The sequence below is a fragment of the Salvia splendens genome, chromosome 16 (genome assembly GCF_004379255.2).
Source record: "Salvia splendens isolate huo1 chromosome 16, SspV2, whole genome shotgun sequence".
NCBI classification, from domain to species: Eukaryota; Viridiplantae; Streptophyta; class Magnoliopsida; order Lamiales; family Lamiaceae; genus Salvia; species Salvia splendens.
In genome coordinates, this window is record NC_056047.1 from 2,936,686 (window position 1) to 2,946,395 (window position 9,710).

General features: G+C 30.5%; 1 protein-coding gene across 1 annotated transcript; it reads right to left on the reverse strand.

Moving 5' to 3' along the window:
- Positions 1–2,944: 2,944 nt before the first annotated feature.
- LOC121772527 (glutathionyl-hydroquinone reductase YqjG-like) lies at positions 2,945–6,137 on the reverse strand. The gene is made up of 6 exons (XM_042169663.1): positions 5,980–6,137; positions 4,541–4,772; positions 4,238–4,414; positions 3,929–4,153; positions 3,713–3,841; positions 2,945–3,358 (listed from the first exon to the last, which is right to left on the reverse strand). Exons 1-6 carry the CDS (start codon positions 6,102–6,104, stop codon positions 3,125–3,127), a joined length of 1,122 nt encoding a protein of 373 aa, XP_042025597.1. The 5' UTR covers positions 6,105–6,137; the 3' UTR covers positions 2,945–3,124.
- Positions 6,138–9,710: the final 3,573 nt, after the last annotated feature.

Below are 9,710 nucleotides of genomic sequence, written 5' to 3' on the forward strand. Positions count from 1 at the left end.
ACCGAACACCACCTTTATGGAGTAATATTAATTATAAAATTATACTATTATACTACATTCCATTAATTTTTTCCATTTTCTTTGACTTTTCTTTATATTTTCTCAAAGCCGAATTTCTTTTTACATTTTTTAAACTCAACCCGAATCTTTAAAAGTTGATGAGAATATTTATGTTTTTTAATATCCCCTTTTTATCTCATTCAAAATGAAATTATTTCTTTTTTGGCATAGTTATATCAAGCGGCATTATGTATTAATAATGAAAAATAAAATAAGAGGAAATAAAATAGTGATAATTATTATTTCTTCTATAAATATATCATTTTAAATTTGATATAATAAAGGACAAAACACTATATCATTTTAAATGGAACATAAACGGTCAATAGTTTATACACCGTGTTTAATAATGAAAGGAAAATAAGTCATTTTTAGTTAAACTCGAAAATGAGAAAGTATAATTTATTTATGTACTCTATACATCTCATAGTAGTTTAAATGTTAGTGTATTTATTGAGTTAAAGTGAAAAAATGAATAAAACATTAAAAAATAAAAGTAAATAAACTGAATATAAATAAAGTACATAGTTGAAGATAAAATAAAATATGAAGCCAAAATTTTATACTATATGTTATTTATATCATAAAAAAAATACATTAACTACAATAAAACGAATATGAATATGAATACACTATAATGGAATCAATCACTATTTGTATGTTGGCCGTTTCTTAAATTAAATTAATTTGGTGGTTTCGTGTGGGATCAAATCATATGAAAAGGCGAATATTTCTAATTTAAGGTTGTGACAGCTGTCGTTTTAGGTGGTTCTGTTTTCTCCACGATTTAAGAAATGATTGGGAGGAAGAAATTAATAAAGAAAAATGAAATATGAAATGCGTAAATACTCTAGATGTATAGTACTATTATAAATTTTTTATAACCATTTTTTATATATTTGGTGACTAGTTTATTCCTATTACACATATCCAATAATATACCATTATCTATGCATTCACTAAAACGATAAAGTGGCTATATAATTTTTTAGATCGTAGTCTATATTGGCATTTATTCCTCTAAAACAAATGACTACTAATATTTAATAGTAAGTGAGTAAGTAATTCATCAATATCTTTATAGAGACTATAATACAAGAATCGATAACTAGGCTAAGGTACAACAATTTTAGTATGGTTTGAATTTTGTTTGCAAACTGTAAATTGATCTGTTTAAAACTGTGGATGGTAGTTCTGATTTGAAAACGAAACCTTAACCAACATATTAATAGTTCAAGTGATTCGATTTTAGTTCAAAATTTGTAAAATTGTAACCAAGACTTGTACGGCGCAAGCAATCGATAACATGTGTAGTTTTACTAAATTGTAACCAAGACTTTATAGGGTGGAAAACTTTATTATAGGATAAGCATATGTAGAGAATGGTGTCTATTATTAACCGTTGGCAAAATGTCTACTCAATTTCTATATAAATATTAATAATCATATACTCTATCAATCAAATTATAGGCCTTCTTGAAAAATCTATGGTATATGGCCCTATTTTTCCCCTTTTTCTGCAATTTAATTATTTGTGGGCCCCGTACGGATTGGCCCATCGATAAGATAAGGCCCACGGCCCACATCTCACTATAGAAAATGGTCGGGTTACTGGGCCATGATTATTTTCGGCTATTTATTATATTAATTTGCCTCCAATAAAATAACAACAAAATCCACAAAAACCGGAGATTTGCATGTGGTTTAATTATATTTGTCGTTTTTAAAAAATATATATATTTAAAACTCGTGTACATTCATCCCCTCTGTTATTATTATTTATTATTATTATTATTATTATTATTATTATTATTATTATTATTATTATTATTAAACTCGTGTAAATTCATTCCCTCAGTAGATTAAGATACAAAATTCTATCCATTTTCAGGGATAAAATCCAATACCAATCAAATAGCTTATATTTTCTTAATTCTCCAATTAAATTTGGATTCCATAGATTTATATAGTCGAAACTAGTGCAATATATATGTACTATAGATCGAAGATGGAAAGTATTAATTTCAGGCTACAAAGTTCATATGGTTCGATCTTTCTAATTTTGGAATAAATAATCTTATGATTGCAATTAATATGTAATGTTGTTTTAAACATAAAAAATAGGAGTTTCAATACTTCTGCTCCCAAATAGACATGCTATAAATTTATATACATTGGTGACAAATAATTCATTTTTGGAACCCTACTCTCTTCCAAATTTTTGTTTTTTAGTGTCGATTGTGAAATTTTAAATAAAAGATTTAATCCGATAAGATAATATTCAATTGATTCGATTATATTCCCACACCATTTCCCCTCTATGATTATTATGGGCCGTCCAGAATCAATGTGGAGTCCTATACAACGATTGGGCCGACAAATTATTACAGTATTATTTTTCATCAAAAAATTGGGCCCACAAAATGTCTATTACCGGGCAATTTATTAAATAATCGTATTTTTCAACAAGTTAATTATCTAACAGATATCGACAAATTAAAATATTACTCACAGTATTAATTTAAGAGCCATATACATGTTAAGCTAAATGTAGATTATGATTGTAAACTTCTAATCCAATAAATTTTCAACATGATTAACTTACAATCCGATGAAAATTTATCCAAAATCCGATAAAATTGATTCGATTGACATCCCTATACTCTGATCATTATTCGTAAAATTAACATGTCACGTGTGTATTAGCGAACGAAACTCACCCCCATTGACTACTGCCTTTTATAGCAGCTACCGGATCTACTGCACACTCGAGTGCCACCACCGGACTGAAGCGGGATCGAAGCGTGAGGCAGCCCGGGCTCAATCTCTCCAATTATTAGAATATGAATAAATGGACAAGCAAATGAATGAATCCAGCAAAAAATAACTGAAAAATCAATGCTTTTATTACAATAAGTTTAGCAACAATAAAAAAAAAATCAAACCTTTTCAACTAATTTCACCAGAAATGAACAAGGAAATAACATTCATTACACATGAACTCAAACAAAACAAACTTGCACTGATAAATTACAAGCTGATAAAACGCCTCACAGAAACAACCCTACTTAGAGAACCTGTCTCTGTCGTGTGGAGCCGAGTAATCGATGTTTGGACCTTGTGGAATGATCCCAAACGGATTGATGCCCAGGTGGCTTCCGTAGTAATGCCTCTTGATGTGCTCCATGTTCACCGTGCTGCTAACTCCCGGGATCTGGAAAATGTCCTTTGTGTAGTTGAAGATGTTTGGATACTCGCGTAGTAATTTCTTGTTACATTTGAAGTGAACCGCGTAAACCTGCAATAGAAATCCGAACCTGGATGATCAGATTCAACACATTTGGAATCTTATGAGTACTAGATAATAAATACGAAGGTCAGAGTTGTGATGTATCATACTACCTCCGTCCTTTAAAAATAACAACTATTTCTACTTTGGCCTGTCCCTTAAAATTATGCACTTTCTATTTTAGAAAACTTTTTTTCTCTCTAATGAGGTGGGACCGTGTGACTCATTTTCTACTAAAAATACTTCAGTCACTTATTCTTTCTATCCCTCTCACACTTCAATAATTGTGTATTAAAACGCATGCCGTTTCAAAAATTTCTATTTTTAAAGGACGGGGGTAGTATGTTTTACGCGTAAAATTACCTCGTCAAATCTTATGAGGGTGACGAACAAGCGTACATCTGCTTCAGTCAGTGCATCGCCACACATGTACCGTTGCTGGCTGAGAGACTCTTCACATTTGTCTAGAGCTTCGTATAATTTCGTTACAGCCTGCAGAGGAAATTTCGTAAAGGAAAATTTGTTTTAAACAGACCATGAAATCGAACTAACTAGTATTCGGATCCTCAAGTGGTGTACCTCGTCGTAGGGTTCTTGTTTCTTTGCAAATCCACATCTATAGACGCCGTTGTTGATCCCATCATACACCCAATCGTTTACTTCGTTGATCTTGTTTTGCAAGTGAGGAGGGTAGAGGTCCACGGCTGCATTCTCAGCAATGTCGTTGAATTCTGTGTTGAACATGCGGATGATATCAGCGCTTTCGTTGTTCACAATTGTTTTGAACTTCTTATCCCAAAGAACCTACCAAAATGCACAAACCTATCAAGCCATCCAGATAGTGCGATACTTGGAAATGTAATCTTTACTATCCGAAGCAAAACATACCGGAACTGTAAACTTGCCCGAGTAAGTTGAACTTGCAAACTCGTACAATTCTCTTATGCTCTTCGCTCCATTTAGAGTGTCCGGCTCTGCACCCGGCTCCTCATCGTTGGAGATGGGAAAGATCCATCCCATGTGCTCATCGGTGTCCTTCGTTCTCCCCCATATTGGCTTGCATGACTGATAGATCAAAGAAAAATAGTAAAAACAAAGATCAAAGATTCTTTCACGAGACTTCGCCTCAGACATTAGCCACACGCCCACAAGATCGAATATTGAGTTACTAGTTTATGTTAACAGGCTTACGCTAAAACTTATTGCTTTGTCGAGCCCTTTGATCTTGAGGTACGTGATGCACCTCGAAGCCCAGGGACAAGCGTAAGACACATACAAATGATACCTCCCGGCTTCAGTGGGGAACTGGGAGTAGGGGTCCCTTGAAATGAAGCTACGAAAAGTTGAAGGAGTACGAACGAAAGCACCAGTTGCTGACATCTCATCCAGAGCCGAATGCGCCATTTTCAGAGATGTGCTGAATCTGCATTAAAGCTCAAACTTTAGCAGTTCTTCTATCTTCTTAAAGCCCCACATATTTTAAGACGAGAAACTCCCTAATCCCGGTTTGCAATAAAATCCTTCATCTATGTAGCTCTATGAATAATTGTACAAAAACATAATCAAGAAACTACCACCAAGTACATGTAGATTTGCACCGGAAGCCATTAAATTCTAAACAAGTTTATGCATCAAGATCAGTTTTTTATGCAGTAACTACATCATAGCAAAGATGATTTATTAGCAAACACACATCTTCAACAAAACTCGAATATTAGCATCTTCCTTTAACCCCACAATTTTCTAGACGAGAAACTCATAAGTGCTACCTATGTATGCACAATCCCGGTTCGAAATAAAATACTACTCCATATCTATGTACAGAGCTGTATCAAGAAGATTCAATGAAACTAATACCAAGTAACAAACATATTCAAGAAATTAACACCAAGTATTGATTCAAAGATTTCATCTTGTTAAAGGAACTACTAATAGATTCAAGAAACCAATACCAAAGTATACATTCATTAGCACCAAAAAAATATTGAATTCTAAATTTGTTTATGCATCAACATCCATTATTTATGCAATAATACACCATCATCTACAAAGTTGAACTTTGTTAGCAAATCAATAAAACACTATCAATAGATTCAAAACTCAAATATTAGCATTTCTTTTCATATTTCTGAAAAAAGACACCAATTCCTAACTATGGATGAACTCTCTAATCTCTTTTCACAGAAGACCCACATTTATGTAGCTAGGTAAAGTTCAATTGAAAAAGGTATCATCTTTTCAAATGAATGAACAGAATCAATCAACACAAGTACATCAAATTCTTAACTAGTTTATGCCTCAAGATCAGTTTTTTATGTAATTCAGTAATTAATAACTACCACTTTTATTACAAAGTTGACTTCATTTGCAATTCAGAAAACATCATCAGTTCTTTCTTATGCTTTACTCTTCTCTTTCAGACATCCTAGGATAAATTCTTACAAACAGTGTAACAGAAAAGCATTAAACTTTGCAAAAGAGCACAAATATAGTTAAGATCGTCATGAAGAAATTCAGCAGTCACCAAATATCAAGTCAAACACTTCTAGAATTAAAAACCCACATACCGAAATACTGTTTTTTATCAAGAAATAACAAGCGTTATATCAGTAATTGGGATTCTGAAGTACCTAGAAAGAGAGCTGTTGAAGATTCGAAGGGAATTTGTCTGTAAATTTCTTGATTCTAATTGAATTAGGTAGTTTTTGAGGTAGAGTTGGGGTCTTAAAATGCGAATTGGTTTTAAAACAATCATTGCAATCTTTTCCTTTTTTTCGGCAGCCACCAATCCACCATACTTAATTATGGAGATTTATTATTTTATTAGAGGAAGAGAAATAAAATTGGTTCTTTTCAAAATAGAAGGATGTATAGATATCCACTAAGCTTAATTTAAAACAAAACGCAATTTAAATTGTTTAATATAGTGTGATTTCATGTATCATAGTAATTCATAAGGATTACAATAATGGCGTCCCAATTATTATTATTATTATTATTATTATTATTATTATTATTATTATTATTATTATTATTATTATTATTATTATTATGCGTTTTCATTCAAATAAATAATGGCGTCCCAATTCTTCTATACATTTTAATTCCCTTGACTATTAGAGCACACATTTATATATATGTATACAAAATACGAGTCAATGCCCAATAATTAGCGCCATCTATAACTAGGATTTCAATTTTTATCGCGTATTTTATTGTACTATATTAGTACTAATTTTATAAGAGGCACGCCCTCATGCTTCATGACAATATTAATTCATTTTAATTGAAAATGGTAAAATTTAATTAAGAATTAGCAAATACAAATTGATTATTGATCAATCCTAATTGAGATGGAAGTAAAACCTAGGGGTGGGTCGATACGAGATATCGTATCGAAAACGTTGTATCGCATACCATATCAAAAATATCGATATGAAAGAATTTCATATCGTTATCGTATCGAAAGGTTCGATATATCGAACTTTCGATATGGATAATATCAATATCGATATCGTATCGAATACCTGTATATCGAAAATTATAATTTTAAATATGTTTCGATATATACGATATATTCGAATATTCGATATAAAACGTTATATCGAAAATATCGATATATTTCGTATATTCGATATAAAACGATATATCGCGATATAATGAAATTCATATCGTTATCGTATCGAAAACTTACGATACGGTATCGTTTCGTATCGAAAATTACGATATATCGAAAATCCGATAATTTTTTGATGTTTTTCAATACGATGCTAGCGATATATCATTTTTTCGATATTTTTCCCTAGCCATAGTAAAACCACTAAACTGTAAAATAGCTAAGCTAGATTATAATTATCTTTTCGATGTTCAGAATTATATGCAAGATAAAAATAACGGAAGTTCTTGGGCCTGCTAGATTCAACCCATCCGAACCTTGCAATCGGTCCCTGATTCCCGAAGGCCCAATAATATTTCAGATAGAGCCCAATATTAGCCGGCCCATATTTAGGACCAATTTTAATTTTATAGGAATAATTTAGAATCTTAGATCAATATACAAATAAGATATAGAGTATAGACATCAATTTATAACAGGATGATTAATTATTTGTACCAATTTACCGATTTGTATATTTTTGAAGACGTTAGCTAGACTTAAAAATAAATAAAAAATTATTTCTTTTGGCAAAATGGGTTGTATACCTATTAGACTATTACTCGAAATGAGGCTTTTCTTCAACATATTCTATTAAGTATTAACATTGCAGGAGTATCAGTTATTACTGAAATTCCCAAATAACTGAGTTTTTTTTTCTTTCTATTTTGTAAATTTTGGAAGAGGAAAAGAAACAAAGGAAAAATAATCATCACGGATTAAGGAATCACATGCAGCGGCGCTGAATGCTGTTTGTTAATTAGTTACGTTTCCATAAAATATTATCACAAGAAGATATTTTTTAGATCCTCTAACTAATTCAAATAATTGATGTTTTTCTAAATTGTTTGGTTGTTTCTTAATATTCTCTCATTCTCGTCTGAATTGTAACGCGATTTGGGTTAATATTTATAACTAGACAAATTGATAGTTCAAACAATACATTGATCAAGCCGTTTATGCACACAAATCATATACTTATAAGAAACGAAGATCAACGCAAATAAATTGTATGTATTAATGTATAATTAATACGGATGTATTTTAAATCAAACTGGATCGATTTTATTTAAACCAATTTGATTATTTCCTCGTCAAATTAGCTTCATTATAAATATATCATTAAAATTTAGTTTTAAAATTGGTTGTCACACTCGTCTAAATTATTATAAGGAGTAATTTATTTAAGAACCACTTTGTAAAGTAAAATATCTAAAATAACATCATTCATGTGAATCACAGACGCAAAATGCGGGGAGTGGTCCATTTATTTCTCTCATTTTGTCTCTTTTTTTCTTTATATAATAAAAATCTCACATGATTGAGCATTTACCTTTCCTCACTTGGAGCATTTTCAGCCATCTTCACTTTTTTGTTCTCACTGTGTCTGTCATTAAATATCCTAATTTTGACAAGAATATTAAGCATAATAAATGGAATAATTAAAAAACTGATCCACTAAAAAATAATAGAAACTGAACCACAATAAATAAAAAACTATAGAAATGGTCAAGAATTTATAAATCTAGATATAGAATCATTTCTCATGAAAAAAGGGAAGATTTATGGGAAAAAAGTAAGTAACTTTTGCTTAACCATCATTTAGATATACTAGTAGTATTACTCCCTATTTAACGCTTTTTCAACGCTTCTATAATTATTTATTTCTTTCTTAGACATATCTCATCAACTTTGCTAAATTGTTTTGCCTAAAAGCATGTCTTTTTTTATTTGATATTTTTACATATAAATTGTATTTAGTACTTATAGAAACGAACCAATATAAAATAAAATAAAAAAGAACAAAAATTAGATCTGTGCATGTCGATGTTTTATTTGATATTTTTATGAAGAATGTATAATTATCCATAAGTGCTAGATCACTGGTGTTAAGTAAATTAACAATTTCTGGTAATTGTTCATTGCTACTCCTTAATTACTTATTAGTTATTACTGGTGTCGGATAGTACTATCTAGGTATTTACCGTTGGTAATTAAATATTTTTATTGATGATCTACCAACCCCATTGATTAATTGATTAATTAAAGTAGGAGTATTAATTTTATGGGAATTTACACCCTGTCTAATTTTTGGACACTTATTACATCTCTCAACCGACAAGTTGTTGACTAACTGTTTATTCTTTATGCTATCAAAATCAAACTGATAAAATAATTGATAGATTTTTAATTGCCTTAGCGTCTTGACATGTGTAGTATCTATCATTGTCTTAAAAAATACTACTTGTTCTTGCAAAAGTATGCTTTAGGACAAAATATATCGAATCAATTTAGGTCAAATAATTCAATAGTTTTTTTTCAAGGAAAAGAACACTTATAAACACAATTAAATTATGTAGTCCTTTTCAACAAAAACCCTAATCTCAATATATTTTGTCTCGACAAAATTTGGTGGAGAAATAATGATTAGGTTTAGTCTGACAAATACCTTAATTTTGTTCATGAGGTCAAAATTACCATTTAATCATTACTTCATTAATCATGAAAATTTCTACGACTTCAATCTAAATAAATTTCATTTTCATACAATATAATAACTCTTCGAATCACATGATCACAAGTTTAACAACTCCTAAATCACCTCAAATTAGTGAAGTTTAAAATTCCCACTTTACCATTATTTCAACTGTGGTGAAAGGAATAATTAAAGGTGAAAAAAGTGTAACATGGTCATCAATTAAAAGT

Excerpts from the sequence above, each read along its gene's own strand:
- LOC121772527 (XM_042169663.1), bottom strand. The coding sequence starts at position 6,104 with ATGATTGTTTTAAAACCAATTCGCATTTTAAGACCCCAACTCTACCTC. Across the intron at positions 4,773-5,979 it reads TTCAACAGCTCTCTTTCTAG|ATTCAGCACATCTCTGAAAA; the intron begins GTACTTCAGAAT and ends GCTTTAATGCAG. Across the intron at positions 4,154-4,237 it reads CGGGCAAGTTTACAGTTCCG|GTTCTTTGGGATAAGAAGTT; the intron begins GTATGTTTTGCT and ends GCATTTTGGTAG.